At 38.2% G+C, this 19,144-nt stretch overlaps 1 protein-coding gene across 3 annotated transcripts in view; it reads right to left on the bottom strand.

Moving 5' to 3' along the window:
* Positions 1–1,093: 1,093 nt before the first annotated feature.
* Positions 1,094–19,144, bottom strand: part of ZNF143 (zinc finger protein 143) — a 61,129-nt gene continuing 43,078 nt past the window's right edge. For all 3 annotated transcript variants that reach the window (XM_043903389.1, XM_043903409.1, XM_043903399.1), the window contains exons 13-16: positions 17,189–17,337; positions 15,512–15,673; positions 2,739–2,885; positions 1,094–1,850 (exon numbers count right to left, since the gene is read on the bottom strand). In XM_043903389.1, coding sequence (XP_043759324.1) covers positions 1,767–1,850; positions 2,739–2,885; positions 15,512–15,673; positions 17,189–17,337 — 542 coding nt within the window. In that variant the 3' untranslated portion in view covers positions 1,094–1,766. The remainder of the gene's footprint in view (positions 1,851–2,738; positions 2,886–15,511; positions 15,674–17,188; positions 17,338–19,144) is intronic.

Consider the following 19,144-nt stretch of genomic DNA (forward strand, 5'->3'; position numbering starts at 1 on the left):
CCCTGCCCAACCCTGCCGGGTTTCCCATTTCAAATGATTAAGTCATGACCCTTCTTAGCAAGACTTCAAAGAACCTGATCAAAGATAACATTTATATTAAATAAAACAGCACATTTTTTCCTTTTTACTGTAAAGCTTGAAATGAAAAACAGCCCTGTTTCAGCTCTCCGGCCAACAAAGCACGGTGAAAACAGCAGAGAAGTGATCCTTACAGGACAACCCTCACACACCCTCCCCCTATCTTTTTTGGAACTCGGTGGCCCCTACACTGAATCTCTTAACATTAAAGATGCTTTTTTCAGGTGCTCATCAGGTCACTGGGCAATCATAAATCCCCACCAAAGCTTGGGACTTCCCTGAAGGTCCAGTGGTTAGGGCTCTGCACTTCTACTGCAGGGGGATGGGTTCGATCCCTGTTTAGGGAACCAGGATTCGGCATGCCACCAGAAATTAAAAAAAAAGAAATCACCAAAGCTCATATACATAGTCTCTGTCACAAGTTACCATCTGAGAAGGCAGTTTTGGTGTGGTGAAAAAAAACACCCTGGATGTGGGAGTCAGTCTGGCTTCTCAAGTCTTTGCCTTGCCTCACCACAGTCCTGGGCAGACACAACTTCTTTGAACCTTCAGCTTTCTCATGTACAAACAGAGGTATTAAATCTCATATATCTCACAAAATCCTGTTATAAGCAGATGAATATGTATGGAAAAGTACTTATTGTGCTTGATACATAATATACTCTCTCTATATATATATTTTGTATTTTAACCTATTACATTAGTGTTTTCTACAACTCTTCCCCCCACCCCATACCAATTTAATGAAACAAATATAAAGGTAACATTTTAAAAATTGCTGTATTCAAAATTAATAATAAACTTTAGGGTAAATAAGCTTTAAAATAAAAGTACATAAGCAAAAATAAATAATTTACACCAACCCACTAACCTAATTTTCAGAGTAAAGCCATTTCCAATTACAGCACTATTATCCCGGGCTCCAGCCTGTGGTCAAACTTTGATAGTTCATTATTTTTAAGAAACAGTAACGAAAAACTGAACACTCAGGAAATCATCTTTAACAAAACCGAAGTACTGGATTTAACTTTTTAATTTTAAATAAACAAACTTTGTAATTTTATACATAATCCAATGTAATGCTAATATAATTAGCACTTCAGCTTGCACAGCTGGTATTTAACAGGGGTGGAAAACTGTAATGAATAGTCTTCAAACCGTGAGATATTTAATACAAATAAAAATGGACAAGTATACAGTAGAACAAAAACTGCAGACACTCTACTAGCTGAGGGAAATATCTGAAGGCTTTACATCCTTTATTATCCATGATGGCTTTTGGAATTATGATTGTTTGACGTATAGAACCTTTGACATTTTCAATACAGCCTTTATTTATTTTTTTTTTTCACAGTAAGTTAAAAATCCATCATAAGACTCCATAAGACTTCACTGGTCTTGCACGTAGACTCTAGGAGTCTGCAATCTGATAAAAGAGTAACATAAAAAATTACTGTATTGCCCTAATTTCATACTTCCTTGTACACAATACATCAGTTTGGGAAATCTATTCCAAGGGTTATATACACAAAAGTGTCAAGAATAAAATGTTCTCCACTCTTGCATAAAAATGTGTACAGTGTTTCGGGAATGGAAAATTTCTAATTTTCCTGGGCCCGGGCTTCATGGATCTCTGCTGCCTGAAGATGAAAGGCTTCTCTGGCTTTATTGCTCCATTGTTCTGAGGATTAATCATCTAACCCTGGCGTTTCTCCTTGCTGGATCCTGGATGCTATTCTGATGGCTTCTTCCAGAGATGGCTGTTCTCCAAGCTGAAACAGGAACATACACATAGCCACAGTCAAGATAATGCCAAAGAAATATAATATGCCAGAAGTAAAATTTCTCTCTATAACATCTGGGCTTGTTAAAGTACTAATGCTCACCCACAAAACACAAAAATTCCTGCTGGGGAGAATAATGCAGTTTCTTTATATGGGATTTTGATAAATCTTCACACATGCAAGGAACAAAATGATTATCTTATCTGTTCTGTTTATCTTTTCTGTTGGAGATAAGAGAGCTTCATGAGCCTTTAGCTTCATGCCCATAAACTAAATTAAAACCAACAGCTGGCATTTTCCAGAGTGCGTTCTAACCCTTTTCCGAGTAAATATCTTAAAACAAAAAACAAACTTCCCAAGGAAAGGTAACCTACACCTCACATTCTAGATTCTCTGAATGCAGTGACTTCCCAGAGAATGTATTCTTCATAGTCTTCTGACATTCCCCACCATAAAATACAGCTGTTGTGCAGGGACTTTTTTGAGGACTAACTTGGGAGTCTATGTTTACAGGAGGTTCATTTCCAAGGAATAACTCTTAAATGCTTTATAGAATCCTGCCTAATTAAGCTTTTTTTTTTTCTAATTAAACTTTTATTCTGACAGTAAAGATGGTTGGTCAGGTACACACAGGGATGTATATACCAGGAGCTTTATACTTCTTGTTATAAATTCCCCTAGAATACACAAAGATAGTAGCAAGCAAAGTTTTAGTCTCTTTGAGTTTATTTCAAACACAGCAATTTCCTTAAAGGAGCTAAGTACTGCGTATTATTCTGCGCCCTGCCTCTGTGAATGTTACGCATCAGAGAACAGTGACAAGGCTGGGGGCTGAACAGACTGCTGTCCACAGAGGACAGCTGCCATGGTACTCACCTGGACTGCGATCTGGGTGCCATTGGATGTTGCCACTAAGGTCAAAGGTCTGGTTTCTGTGGTTACTAAGTGATGGCTATGCTGTTGGTGCCCCATTTCTGATGATGCAGTGTGGAATGCTGCCAAGTCCTGAGCCACAATTGCAACCTTAAAAAATACACAGAAGAATTAAAACTATGATTTAAATAGGTTAAAATCCATTTAATGCAAGGGACTGTCTTCAAATTCAAAAGCTAATCCTCCCTTCTGACCATAGACTTATAGAAGCTGAAAGCTGGAAACGACCTTACATATTGTCTATGCTGAACTCCTCTTTTTTTCCTCTTTTTTGTTTTGACTACACCACCCAGACTGTGGGACTTTAGTTCCCCTACGAGGGAGTGAACCCGGGACCTCAACAGTGAGAGCAGAGTCCTAACTACTGGACCGCCAGGGAATTCCCATGGACTCCTCTTTGTTGAGGAAGTTGACACTCAGAAAGAAGGGACTTATCTAAAGTTAAGAAGCAAGCAGATAGCAAAACAGGATAGAGGACACTGAGAAAGTGGATTCGCTGTCAGGTTCCATTAAACAGAAGAGACGTGACTGTGCCTTAGGGCACAGTCTAATTCTAATTCCCTAAGCAGCTGCCTGGGAAGTTACACACGTGGATTAATTTATACCTCAAATGTCTATTTATTTTATTTTTTTCAAATGTCTATTTATTCCTGAGTTTGGATCAGTGGTAGATACACTATTTTCTCCTGTTTATCTGTTGCACTAAAAACTAGATTTCCATTAACCAAAAAGGACCTACTATATGACACAGAGAACTCTGCTCAATGTTATGTGGCAGACGGGATGGGAGGGGAGTTTAGGGGAGAATGGATACATATTTAGGTACAGCTGAATCCCTCTGCTGTTCACCTGAAACCATCACAACACTGTTTGTTAATCAGCCATTCCCCAATACAAAATAAAAGGTTTTAAAAAAATTAGATTTCCGTTAAATTTTTTAAATTAAACAAAAAAATTAAAAATAAAAATAATTTTAAATAATAAAAATATTTTAAAATTAAAAATAAATAAAAATAAAATTAGATTTCCACAGGGAATTCCCTGGTGATCCAGTGGTTAGGACTCACTCTCACTGCCATGGGTCTGGGTTCCAGCCCTGGTCAGGGAATTGAACTAAGATCCCAGCAAGCTGCACAGCATGGCCAAAAAAAGAAAAAAAAAGATTTCCATTAATTGGGAAAACAAAGTACCAGGAACATTACTACACAGCATGAGGGATCTTAGTTTTCCAACCAAGGACTGAACCCATGACTCCTGTAGTGGAAGCGTGGAATCCTAACCACTGGATTACCAGGGGATTAATTCCCAGCAACATATTTTGTCACAGTCACTTCCTCTTTTAGACCCCACGGAATCTTTCCAACCTGTTCCTGAAGTATCTAGTCAGAGTGGTTAAAAGTGCTTTTGTGGCTCTTAAACTATGAATGCAGCTTTTTCTATGTAGATAATAACAGAAAATAGCATCAACTACATGTCATATGATATTTAAGAATTCTGTTCAGCCAAACTTAGAGAAAGAATAGGTTAAAAACTGAAATTACTATTTTACTTGGCCATTAATCTAGTAAGAATGCTAGATTTTAGTGCTAATAGATATTTAGCTTGGATCAATCCCAGTATTGGTCCATAGTCCAGCAACAGATTTTAGTCCAACAACAGGGGAGTAGCTTATATTAGATTAACCTTTCCTGCAGGTAACAATCATAAAGTGTAGAAAAAATATGAAAAAGCAACCATCTGAAGGCATTGGTGAACGGTGAAAAGCAGGCAGGAAATGGAGGGGATTCTCAAAAGGGAACCACACTGGGTCACATCGGTTTCAACAGTTTTTCCACTTGAGGGCAGTCACCAACCTGAACAGCATAAGGCAACTTATGGTATCAGATAATTAAGTCCAGGGCTGCCAGGATGGCTATTTATTGAAAGGGATATCCTAGAAAGGAGAAAACCAGAGGGAGGGGGACCCCCCAAACCTGTATATAAGTTCCTCTCAATTCTTTAAGACCTCAGAACTGCAAATGTATTGGGGAGGTGTCAATAAGTCTGGAATAAAGCAGCAGCTAGAAGGCTAAAAAGCTGAGAAGAGGATTCAGTGATACTCACTACAGGGCAGACAGAATTTAGAATTTCAACCCCACCACGTTTAGAAGATTACCTCAGGCTTTCCACTGAAACCTTAAGAGCTACACTTTAGGAGTAAAGACTATGTCCCAGGACTAAAGGTTCACCCTGAGACCAAATGGCAAAACCAAAACAAATCTACCTTAATAAAGTACAAACCCCAGCCTCCACATGTAACTTAACTACTTGATAAAATTAATATTCTTCAGAGGAAGATAACCAAATTAAAAATCCCCATAATGTATCATCCACAATATCCAGAATACAATAAAAAATTACAACACATGAGAAGAGGAAAATGGAACCCAGAGTCAAGAGAATATGAAGTTAACAGAAACAGACCTTGAGATGACCAATATGTTGTGATTAGCAAACAAGGACTTTAAGACAGTTACTATAAATACGTTAAAAAGCTTATGGAATTCACACAAGGGGAAATCTCAGTAAATAAATGAAAACTATAAAAAAGTAAATTCTACAGTCAAAAATGACAATATCTAAAATTATCTAAATGGGCCTAATAAAAGATGGGTAAAGATGGTGATGTCAAAAGAAAAGGTCAGTGAACTCAAAGATAGAGCAATAAAAATTATCTATCTGAAGAACTAAGAAAAAAAAAGAATGCATCCCCAGAAACTTGTGGGAAAACACCAAGTTAATATACATATACTTTAGAGACCCAGAAATAAAACAGAAACAATGATGTAGAATAAAAACTTTTGATGAAATAACAGCCTAACTTTCCCTAAATTTGATAAAAACACTAACACCCTCCCCTACAAAAAACATTACTATATAATGTTTCATAATATTACGTATGTTGTCTTATAATTACATATAAGAAACCTACCAGATAAATACAAAGAAGACCACACCATAATTACATTGCTAAAAAGCAAATATAATTAGTCTAGAAAATAGCCAGAGGAAAAACTGGTGTATCATATACAGGGGAACAATCATATGAAGATGGCTGATTTCTCATCAGACACAATGAAGGACAGAGACAATTTAAAGTGCTGAAAGGAAAAAAAACCCCGCCAATTCTGTATCTAGCAAAAATATCCTTCAAGACAAAAATACGTTTCAAACAGAAAGGTGACATAACATGTTTTCAAATAAGCAAAACCAGAGAATTTGTCACTGTAGATCTGCACTACAAATAATGCTAAAGTATATCCTTCAGGGGACTTTCCTGGTGGCCCAGTGATAAAGATTCTGCCTTGCAAAGCAGGGGACACAGGTCTGGTCTCTGGTTGGGGAACTAAGATCCCACATGTTGCAGAGCAACTAAGCCCAAGTGCAGCAGCTACTGAGCCCACATGCTACAACTACTGAAGCCTGCTCACTTTGGAGCCTGCACCACACCAAAGGGTCCATGCACCACATGGAAAGATCCTGTGTGCCACAACTAAGACCCGACACAGCCAAAATGAATTAACTAATTTAAAAAACAAAATATATCCTTCAGGCCAAACGGATGTCATATGGACACTCAAATCTACAGAAAGGCATAAGAGGCAATGGAAATTATAAACCAGCAGATAAGTATAAAATATTATGTTTCCCATCATCTTGTAACTTACTTAAAAGATTAACTGCTTATGCTAAAAAATAATATTGCACTGCGGGGGTTTTAATATATGTAAATATAAAATAAATCACAGCAGCACAAAGAGTAGGGGCATAAATGAAAACACACTGTTTCAAGGTTTTATGTAAAGTAACAATCTTCAGTCTAAGTAGACCACAATAACTTAAGGATGCACATTTTAATCCTTGGGGCAACCTCAAAAAAGTAACAGAGAAGGGTATAATTATGAAGTCATTTGTGGAATTAAAATGAAATATGTACACACCTAATAACAGCATTTCAAAAACCTGGAAGTAAAAAAAGAAACAACTAAAAGGGAGACAAATCCACAATCATAATTGGAGATATCAATTACTTTTTCTTAGTAACTGATAGAACAAATATATCAAAGATTAATAAGGTTATAGAATATTTGAACACTATCAACCACCTGTAACATGCTATACACAACAAGTGCAGAACACACATTCTTTTCAAATACATATGAAATACAATAGGAAATCAATGAAAGACAAAGGGAAAACAAGTCTCAAATTTCAAAATAATAATATCTTACAGAATAGGTTCTCTGACCATAACAGACTTAAATTAAAAATCAAGAAAAACAGGTATCTAGAAAAGTACCAGATATTAAGAAATTATCAGGGCTTCCCTGGTGGCTCAGATGGTAAAGAATCTGCCCACAATGTGGGAGACCTAGGTTCAATCCCTGGGTCAGGAAGATCCCCTGGAGAAGGAAATGGCTACCCACTCCAGTATCCTTGCCTGGAGAATCCATGGACAGAGAAGCCCGGCAGGCTACAGTCTAACCTCGCAGAGTCGAACATGACTGAGCAACTAACATTTTCTCTTTCAAGAAATTAAACAACCTACGTGCAAATTAAAACCACAATGATATACCATTTCACATCCACTAGAATGGCTAAACTTTTAAATAGCAACAACTCAAAATGTTGATGATATGAAACAAATAGAACTATTGTGAGTGGGAGTGTGAGTGGGGTCAAACCACTTTAAAGAACTGCTTGACACTTTCATATAAAGTTAAATATAACTCTACCCTATGACTCAGCAATTCCACTAACAGGTTATTAATCAGAGAATGAGAATATGTGTCTACAAATAAACTTGTACTAGAATTTTTACCACCATCTTAATTCATAATAGAAAAAAAAAACTGGAAGCATCCCAAATATTTGTTCATCAAGGGGGGAATCTATCAACAAATTGTGATACATTCCTAACCACAGAATACTGCTTAGCAAGAAAAATGAAGGAACTCATGTTATAAACAATAACATGGATAAATCTCCAAAATGTTATGTTAAAGAAAAAAACACAAAACAAGACAGTTCATACTCTGGCTTCACCATGCAAAATTCAAGAATAGACAAGATAATACAATCAGAACAACTTGGTGGAGACTGACTGGACGGTGTCCTAAGAGAACGTTCTGGGGTGATAGAAAAGTTCTAGGTCTTGTTTGGCATGGGATGGGTGTGTATTAACAACTCACTAAACTGTAAACTTAAGATCTGTGCAGGTGGTGGTCTGGTGATTAGGATTCTGTGCTTTAAACTGCCAGGAGCCCAGGTGTGATCCTTGGTTGGGGAACTAAGATCCTGCAAACCACATGATGTGGGGAAAAAAAAAATCTATGCATTTCACTGTATATAAATCTTACTTCAATGAAGAAAAAAACAATTGCAGGCTAATATGAAAAACATGTTCAACCTCACTAATAGAAAAGTTAAAGTAAAAATATAACTTATCTCTTGCTTGTGAATAATGCAAATGTAAAAAACAAAATCCTCAATGCTACCAAGAGTACAGTGAAATAAGAATACTTTTAGATCCATGGCATAATTATTAAAGCTCTCCAGGAAAGAATTTGGCAATATTCTTTTTAGAAGAAAGTTAAAATAGTTCATACCATTAATCTAATAATTCCACGTCTAGAATTTGTTTCCCATGAAAATAATCAGAGCCTTGCAGAATAATCTGTGTATGTGGAATGCGTTAATACATGATGGTATATCCTGCACTGCAGGCAGATTCTTTACTGCTGAGCTACCGGGGAAGCCCTATAGTATATCCATTTGATGGATTATTTTATAAATATTAAAAATCCTTTTAAAAGAACATTTAATTGATATGAGAAAGTGCTCAGGATATAGTGTTAAGTGGATGACAAACATACAAAATTGTATTATAATCCTAACTTTGTTCACACATGCATATACACAGAAAACAAGATGAATAGTCCTAAATGTTGAGACTAGTTATTTTAACTTCAAGGGATTATAGCTGATTTTTAGTTTGTCTTTATTTTCAAATTCTTTTGCGTACATACCTTTAAGTGGAATTACCGGATCACATGTAAATCTATGCTCAACTTTTTAAGAACTGCCATGTTGATTTCCATAGGAGCTACATTCCCATGAGCAACGCACAAGAGTTTCAATTTCTTTATATTGTCCCCAAATTTGTTATTTTCTGTTTTTGGATAAAAGTGAACCTAATGGGGGTGAAGTGGGGTCTCACTATGATTTTGATTTGTATTTTCCTAATGATGAATGTATGGATGTGAGAGCTGGACTGTGAAGAAAGCTAAGCACCGAAAAATTGATGTTTTTGAACTGTGGTATTGGAGAAGACTCTTGAGAGTCCCTTAGACTGCAAGGACATCCAACCAGTCCAAGGAGATCAGTTCTGGGTGTTCATTGGAAGGACTGATGCTGAAGCTGAAACTCTAATACTTTGGTCACCTCATGTGAAGAGTTGACTCATTGGAGAAGACCCTGATGCTGGGAGGGATTGGGGGCAGGAGGAGAAGGGGACGACAGAGGATGAGATGGGCTGGATGGCATCACCAACTCGGTGGACATGAGTTTGAGTAAACTCCGGGAGTTGGTGATGGACAGAGAGGCCTGGCGTGCTGCAATTCATGGGGTTGCAAAGAGTTGGACACGACTGAGTGACTGAACTGAACTGAATGACGAATGATGTTGGATACCTTTCCATGTGCTAAATGACCATCTGTAAATCTTCTTGGAGAAATGTCTATTCAAGTTCCTTGCTCATTTTTAAATTCGGTTGCTTGTTTTTTTTCTTGATGAGTTATAGGAATTCTTTATATAGTCTATTTTTCCCTTTGTAATATTATTTTTATTATTTTAAAATATATTCTAGATATTAATTCCTTAGCAGATATGTGACTTGCAAATATTTTCTCTCATTCTATAGACTGTTTTTTCACTTTCTTGGTAGTGGTTTTTGATGCGCAAGTGATTTTAAATTTTTTTGTTTTTTTTGGCTGTGCCTCGCAGCTTCTAGGATTCTCAGTTCCCTGACCGGAGACTGAACCCAGGCCATGGCAGTGAACGGCTAGAATCCTAACCACTAGGCTACCAGGGAACTATCAAGTGTTTTTAATTTTTAAGAAGTTCAATTTATTTTTTTCTTTCATCTCCTATAATTTTGGTGTCATATGTAAGCACTAATCTAATCCAATTTTTTTTTTCTTTCACTGCCTGTGTTTCTGGTGTCATACATAAGAAATAAGATCATGAATACTTTTGCCTGTTTTATTCTAAGTGTTTCATAGTTTTCACTCTTAAATCCATTTTGAGCTAATTTTTATATATATGGTATAAGGTAAGGGTCCAACTTTTTTTTTTTTTTTTTATGCATGGGGATATATTCAGGTTTCTCAGCATTTGCTGAAAAGACCTTTCCCACTGAATGGTCAAATTCTGATTGTCAAAACATAATTGATATATATGTGAGGATTTATTTCTAGACTCTCTTATTTTATTCCACTGAGAATGCAGACTACTTCTGTAATCTGAAATTAACTAAAATAGATAGAAAGCATTGACTCTTCAGTCTATATACCTGCTAACCAGGCTTCCAGAGGCACCTGGAAAAATAAGTCTGAGAAATACAATTACCTTAGTTACACACACACACACACAGACTTAGGGAAGGACTGACTACTTTCTTCCCATGTATGAAAAGAAATAGTTATTTAAGTGTTACAGATAATTCACGGCGGTGGGGGTGGGGTGTGCAAACAACCCAGTGGATGGCCAACCTTGCCCAGGGGCCTACACGTAGTTACAGCAGGAGTCAGCGCAGCAGCAGGTCCGCCAGTGAAACCCCCTGCTGTGATATCCCGAGTCGCTGGAAGCTGCCTGGCTTCATTCTAGCCCTCAAAGCCTTCTCTCTTGAGAAATTTTCTGGCCCACAGGCTGCAGATAAGCTACATAAGAATGTTTAATTTAGGATCACTATCTTTCTAGACCTGCAATTGTAACTCATACCAGGTATATTTACTCAAGCTGGGCTATAAACCCATCCAGGAATCTTAGAGCCATGGACATGACTGCAAAGCGATTAGGTGGGACCATTGCAAAACACAGCCTAGCGGTTACATTTTTTTATTTGTTTTGGCATAAGGAATAATTAGCAAACAACAAAAATGCATGAATCTTGGGTGTTATGTTCAGTTTTAACAGATACAACCGTGAAACAGCCACTTAAAACAAGATGTTGAACAGTTTCTTCATATTGCATTCCATCAATTTCCTGCCTGAGCCCAAGCAGCACTTTCTGATTTCTACCATCATGGATTTGTCTTGTGTGTTCCTGGATTTCATTCATTTAAGTGGAATCATATGGTATGTATTCTAGATGGAATTGTTGAGTCATAGAGCAGAGGTATGTTTGACTTTATGAGAAACTGCCAAAGAGTTCTCCAAACTGGTTGTATTATTTTTTTTTCCCATTTAATTTTATTAGTTGGAGGCTAATTACAATACTGTAGTGGTTTTTGCCATACATTGACATGAATCAGCCATGGATTTACATGTATTCCCCATCCCGATCCCCCCTCCTGGTTGTATTATTTTACACTCTCACTAGAGTGTTAATGTCCTAGTTGCTTCATTTTTGCCAGTGTTTGTTTCTATTAGTCTTTTTTATTTTAGCCACTTCCCTGTGTCTGAAATGGTATCTTTGTGATTTCAACTCGTATTTATTTGATGACTAAAGATGTTGAGTACTTTTTCATGTTACTGCCTTTGATGTATCTTCTTTTGTGAGGGATCTGATCAAATAAGCAAGCAAATGATTTGCTCATTTATAATCTTTATTTATTTTGCTCATTTTTAATGAATTGTTCATATTATTCACAATACAAGTCCACTATCAGATAAAGTATGAACATTTTTTTTCCAGTTCAGGGCTTACCTAATCTTTTCCTATATGTGTCTTTAGTTCAGTTCAGTTCAATCACTCAGTCATGTCTGACTCTTTGCAACCCCATGAACTGCAGCATGCCAGGCCTCCCTGTCCATCACTAATTGCTGAAGTCTACCCAAACCCATGTCCATTGAGTCGGTGATGCCATCCAAACATCTCATCCTCTGTCATCCCCTTCTCCTCCCGCCCTCAATCTTTCCTAGCATCAGGGTCTTTTCAAATGAGTCAGTTCTTCACATCTGGTGGCCAAAGTATTGGAGTTTCAGCTTCAACATCAGTCCTTCCAATGAACACTCAGGACTGATATGCTTTAGGATGGACTAGTTTGATCTCCTTGCAGTCCAAGGGACTCTCAAGAGTCTTCTCCAACACCACAGTTCAAAAGCATCAATTCTTTGGTGCTCAGCTTTCTTTATAGTCCAACTCTCACATCCATACATGACTACTGGAAAAACCATAGCCTTGACTAGACAAACCTTTATGGACAAAGTAATGTCTCTGCTTTTTAATATGCTGTCTTGGTTGGTCACAATTTTCCTTCCAAGGAGTAAGCATCTTTTAATTTCATGGCTGCAGTCACCATCTGCAGTGATTTTAGAGCCCCCAGAAATAAAGTCTGTCACTGTTTCCACTGTTTCCCCATCTATTTGCCATGAAGTGATGGGACCAGATGCCATGATCTTAGTTTTCTGAATGTTGAGCTTTAAGCCAACTTTTTCACTCTCCTCTTTCACTTTCATCAAGAGGCTCTTTAGTTCTTCTTCACTTTCTGCCATAAGGGTGGTGTCATCTGCATATCTGAGGTTATTGATATTTCTTCCGGCAATCTTGATTCCAGCTTGTGTTTCCTCCAGCCCAGCGTTTCTCATGATGTCCTCTGCATATAAGTTAAATAAGGAGAGTGACAATATACAGCCTTGACGTACTCCTTTTCCTATTTGGAGCCAGTCTGTTGTTCCATGTCTAGTTCTAACTGTTGCTTCCTGACCTGCATACAGGTTTCTCAAGAGGCAGGTCAGGTGGTTTGGTATTCCCATCTCCTTCAGAATTTTCCACAGTTTATTGTGATCCACACAGTTAAAGGCTTTGACATAGTCAATAAAGCAGAAACAGATCTTTTTTGAAACTCTCTTGCTTTTTTGATGATCCAGCAGATGTTGGCAATTTGATCTCTGGTTCCTCTGCCTTTTCTAAAACCAGCTTGAACATCTGGTTCATGGTTCACATATGGCTGAAGCCTGGCTTGGAGAATTTTGAGCATTACTTTACTAGTGTGTGAGATGAGTGCAATTGTGCAGTAGTTTGAGCATTCTTTGGCATTGCCTTTCTTAGGGACTGGAATGAAAACTGACCTTTTCCAGTCCTGTGGCCACTGCTGAGTTTTCCAAATTTGCTGGCATATTGAGTGCAGCACTTTCACAGCATCATCTTTTAGGATTTGAAATAGTTCAACTGGAATTCCATCACCTCCACTAGCTTTGTTCATAGTAGTGATGCTTCCTAAGGCCCACTTGATGTCACATTCCAGCATGTCTGACTCTAGGTGAGTGTGAGTGATCACACCATTATGATTATCTGGGTCATGAAGATCTTTTTTGTACAGTTCTTCTATGTACAGTTCTTCTGTGTATTCTTGCTACCTCTTCTTAATATCTTCTGCTTCTGTTAGGTCCATACCATTTCTGTCCTTTATTGAGCCCATCTTTGCCTGAAATGTTCCCTAGGTATCTCTAATATTCTTGAAGAGCTCTCTAGTCTTTCCCATTCTATTGTTTTCCTCTATTTCTTTGCACTGATCAGTGAGGAAGGCTTTCTTATCTCTCCTTGCTATTCTTTGGAACTCTGCATTCAAATGGGTATATCTTTCCTTTTCTCCTTTGCTTTTCACTTCTCTTCTTTTCACAGTTATTTATAAGGCCTCCTCAGACCATCATTTTGCTTTTTTGCATTTCTTTTTCTTGGGGATGGTCTTGATTCCTGTCTCCTGTACAGTGTCAAACACCTCCATCCATAGTTCATCAGACACTCTGTCTATCATTGTTTTTGGTAAGCAGAAGTAATTTTGAAGAAGTCCACTTTATCCAAAAAGAAAAAATTTTATTGTTAGTGCATTTTCTATCCTGTCTATGAAATTTTTATCCTAAGGTTACAAAAACATTCACTTTTCTTCTAGAAGCTTTATGATTCCGATTCCTGTATTTCAAGGTGCAGAAGACTTTCAACTTTGTTCTTTTTTTCAGGACTTTGCATGTTCTTTTTAGGTCCTTTGCATTTTCATATAAATACTGGAATTGGGTTATATATATCTTCAAAAATGCCTTCTAAAATTTTGATTGTGATAGTACTGAATCTATAAATGAATTTAGGAAGAATAATAGCTATGAATTTTGACAGACCCTTTCACTGAACAGGGTACAGGAGCTGCAGTGAAACTCAGCATTGTCTTCAGCACAGCACAGCAAGTTTTTGTGTGCGTGTGTTGTTGTAATGTCTTCAACATTATTTATTGATTTATTTGGCTGTGCTCGGTCTTAGCTGCAGCATGCAGGATCTTTTTTTTTTTTCAGTTATGGCATTCCCAATCTTTAAGTTGTAGCATGTGGGATCTAGTTCCCCAACCAGGGTCCCTCTTTGTTGGGAGCACAGAGTACTAGCCACTGGACCACCAGGGAAGACCCCATAACAACAGTTTTTAAATGTACTAACCAAAATCATTTAAGATAAATGAAAAATAAAACTACAAAGAGATATGTAAGATTTGGTACCACTGTGCTGACCATCAAAAGGGGAGGAGGCACTCTCAAAGGCTACAGATAGGAATGTAGATGTGTACAACCCTAAGAAAGGAAGTTTGGCAATGCTTATCACAATTACAAATGTGTATGTCTTTTTGGCCAGCAGTTTTACTCTAGGGATTTATCTAGTAGCAGATATATTCACACACATAAAAATCCCATGTGCACAAGATTGTGTGTTGTCTGAAACAGCAAAAGACTTTAAATAAATTATGGCATGTCCATACAGTGGAATATGATATAGTTTAGAAAAAGAATGAGAGAATTCCCTGGCAATCCAGTGGTTAGGACTCTTCACTTTCACTTCTCGCGCCCAGGTTCAATCCCTGCTTGGCAACTAAGATCCTACAAACCATGTGGCGCCACCAGAATTACCAAAATAAAAAGAAGGAATAGGAAAATTCCCTATATAAAGAAAGAGAAAGATGTCCTAGATGTATTATTAAGATTAAAAAAAACAAACAAGGAGGTGAAAAACAGTATAGTGTTTACTACCATATAAAGGGTGGGGGAAGATGATTGTGTGTGCGCGTGTACTCTTGTGACCCCAGGGGCTGTTACGGGGATATGCAAAAGTCAATCCTATTTTACACATGAAAAAAAACTGAGACTCAGAGGACTGTGTTGCTAAGAAGCTTTAAAACTGAAATTCAATCTGAGGTTTATGTGCTTAACCACTGGACTTCCCAGGGAACGTGAGTGGTAAAGAACTGTCTGCCAATGTGGAAGATGTAAGAGACATGGGTTTGAGCCCTGGAGGACATTCTTGCCTGGAGAATCCCATGGACAGACGAGCATGGCGGGTTACAGTCAATAGCGTTGCAAAGAGGCACACACAAACTGAAGTGACTTAGCATGCACAATATCACACCATACATCTATGACTAACAATTTTGATATTGATATGTGTACTGATTGAGATAAAAGAAAAAAGCAATTACCTGCTGCCCTTCTGTACCCTCCGCAGTAACCATAGCAACAGAATGTGTTCCTGCTGAGGAAATGACTGCATCATGAGCAGGTACTGTGATGGGCGTTCCATCCTGTGTTACCATTGTAATGGTGTTGCCAATGGCCTGCATGTCAGCTTGAGATATGTTGACCTGTAACACAATGCATTTTAAAGTCAAGCAATGTTTCTTGCTTTCTCTGGTCAATTTTATTAAGGACTGGGCCTAAGCCTCCCATGGATTCCCAGGTGGCTCGGTGGTAAAGAATCCGCCTGCCAATGCAGGAGATGCAGGTTTGATTCCTGGGTCAGGAAGATCCTCTGGAGGAGGAAACGGCAACCCAGGCCAGTATTCTTGCCTGGAAAATTCCATGGACAGAGAAGCCTAGCAGGCTGCAGTCCATGGGGATGCAAAGAGTCAGACATGATTGAGCATGCACACATGCAAGTCTTGTATAAGTCTACTCTGGGAGCAGATAAGCATTTTACAATGGAATAAACTCTTTCAGAAAGAGATCATCAGAAAAACAGTATTTCTTAAATATGTTTTCCTCCTCTCCATCTCTACTGCCAGTTTAGATTTCTATTTTTCTCTCATCTAATTTTTGGCAATAATACAACTTCTTTCTAGATATCTAACCCTTCCCTAATCATCCTCTACCTTGTCACCTTGCTAAAAAACAAACAAATTTCATTATGCTCCCTGCTCAAATCCCCAGTGATGCCCTATCTGTCCAGAATAAAACTGTTAGTAAATTTGTTTAATCTTATATGCCAATTAGTGGACAAAGAGTACTGTGTAGAATTAGTGATGTCAAAAGTGAGGAGGAAAGGGATGAATGGGATGGTCCAAGTGCTCTGTATGTTTCTATCCTGAATACACTCTGCTTCTAGCTGACACTGGCTATCGATAACATTAAGAGTTATCGATTCAAAGGGCAGATTAATCATGGGAGGTAAAGTTCTGAAAGAGATGGGTAAAAAGAAAGTTCTCCATGGAAGAGGCAGTATTGGAGGATAAAGAACCTCATGCATCTATTTCCACAGGTATTAAGACAACAAGTCTGAATTATTTTAGGATAGTGGCATATAGGAAACAATGACAAGTTTGACTGTTGAACAACAACTCTTATATCGCTTTTCCTAGGGAAGTCAAGACAGCTTCCTATTTATTAATTGTGAAGCTAGTTAAGTGAACTCCCATGATTCCAAGTAGGGAGAAAGTCACACCCTGGAAATTCTACAGGTTTACCCATCACTGACTTGCTCAGATCTTTTAATGATGTCCTCGTCACCTCAGCCAAACCTCTGCTCATTTCTCAATCTTATCTCCTGGATCTAATTAGCCACCCAATCTATCCCAAGTTTCACGTGGACCCGTTACTTTTCACTGTGTTTCTGACCTTCATCACCTTACCTTTGAAAGATACCCATAACACCACCTGAATTCTACAGAGTGACAAACCTTCTCCTTTACGGACCTCCTTGCATGTAGTCTCTTTCAGCAAGAAAGACTCTCTTTCTTCAGGAGATCTAGCACTGTTCACAAGCTAAACTCTAAACTTTGTGCCCCAATTCAAGGCTTTCCTCAACTGGGACCCAACCTACCTTTCAAGCCCAGGCTCAGAGAAATATTATTTAATGTGTCTGGCTTTTGGTGGGTACTTACATGCTGAGTCCCGTCCTGGGATATGAGTGTAACCTGTTGACTCAACCCAGACTGGGTTACTGTGGCTACTTGTGTAGATACAACGTCATCCCCTTCTACACCTGTAACATACGTGATCTGGGACCCTTTAAGAACATCTTCACCTTGACCTGTTTAAAACAAATGAATCATTTATTTGATCAACCTACCAAGCTGTTTAGAAAACAGAGAGAATATTTTAATTATTATGGAGAAACTGACAAAAATGAAAGGGCATATGTACTGAATTCTAAATCATGAAAATGATTTCTAACACCTCCTGTTGATCTCTCCGCCTGCTCTTTTGCAAAGCCAAACCAAATCCAAGCAGACGGAACTAAACTTTCCCACATAAAGAGTAACTATTCTAATTTTGAGAGACCTTGCTTACTCCCTTAGCTGGCATAATTATACAACACTGTCCATGTGTGTTGGGGTGAGGAGTGGGGGAACTGCACAGGGAGACTAACTAGCAAGTAACCCTTCTAACACGGCAAATATGAGCCAAGTTCTTGCAGTCACTTAAGAAGCTGTTAAAAATGATAGGACAATCTTCATAAATATTAACCCCAAAACCAGAATGGTGTGTAAACACAATGTACTAAGTTACTTACTCTTTAATGAGTGACTGATTACAAGTCATCAGTACACAATGACATCACTGTGTAAAGACAGTATTATCTGGGGTAAGGTTAATAATTTCATAAGTGACTGAACAGGAACTCCCACCCAACTTTTTATTTCACAAAAAATCAGCAAGTAAACAGCAATTTCAACTGTCCATTACTGCCATACTTGGCAACCAGTAAGATTCCTTATCCCTCTATTCTATTGCTTTCCACATCTCATGAGGCCAGAAAAAGGGTAATTTTTTTTTTAATTCAAAGGACTTTATACGCTAATTTAAGAGTACTTCTCAAAGTTATGGTTGATGCCTGCACTCATACGGCTATGGTCATCATGGTGTAATTCCTATGACACTCATTATTCCATTTCTTTTTGTTCTGTTCCATGGCTTCCAAGGTGGTTCAGTGGTAAAGAATCCACCTGCCAATGCAGGAGATGTGGGTTTGATCTCTGGGTTGGGAAGATTCCCTGGAGGAGGAAATGGCAACTCACTCCAGTATTCTTGCCTGCAAAATCCCATGAACAGAGGAGCCTAGTGGTCTACAGTCCAAACGGTCGCAAAGAGTCAGACACGACTGAGCACACACACAAGACACAGGCAGATGAGCTTCTGAGGTGGCGCTAGTGGTAAAGAACCCGCCTGCCAATGCAGAAGACATAAGAGATGCAGGTTCGATCCCTGGGTCAGGACAATCCCCTGGAGAAGGGCATGGCAACCCACTCCAGTATTCTTGCCTGGAGAATCCCATGGACAGAGGATTCCTGCAGGCTACAGTCCATAGGGTCGCAAAGAATCAGACACAACTGATATGACTTAGCATGCGCGCACAGCCATTTATTATACTTATTATACCATTACTCCAATGGGGTTCAAAACGTAGGGGATCATATGGGAGAAAAGGAACACAAACCCATTCTTTTTCTTGGAAAAACAATCTTAGTTTAATTTTTTTTAAATAAAATGTATATCATAGGTTATCTTCTAGAACACAAGAAATTCTGACAATCTGAAATGTTAACATTTAAGGAAGACTGAGGAAGATTAAAAAGGGAACAGTCTTAAACCCAAGTTTGACATCATTAAAGTCTACTTCATAATTGCAAGGATTTAGCAGCAAATGTTAACATCTAACCAAGCACACTTACAGTGCTTTGGCTAGAAAATAGCATAGCATTTGAGAGTAAAGGAATTGTTGGGAAGTTCCTGATGGTCCAGTGGCTAGCACTTGGTTTCACTGATGGAGCCTGGGTTCAACCCCTGGTCAGGGAACTAAGATCCTGCAAACCTTGTGACATGGACAAAATATTTAA

This window comes from Cervus elaphus, chromosome 1, assembly GCF_910594005.1.
Source record: "Cervus elaphus chromosome 1, mCerEla1.1, whole genome shotgun sequence".
NCBI classification, from domain to species: Eukaryota; Metazoa; Chordata; class Mammalia; order Artiodactyla; family Cervidae; genus Cervus; species Cervus elaphus.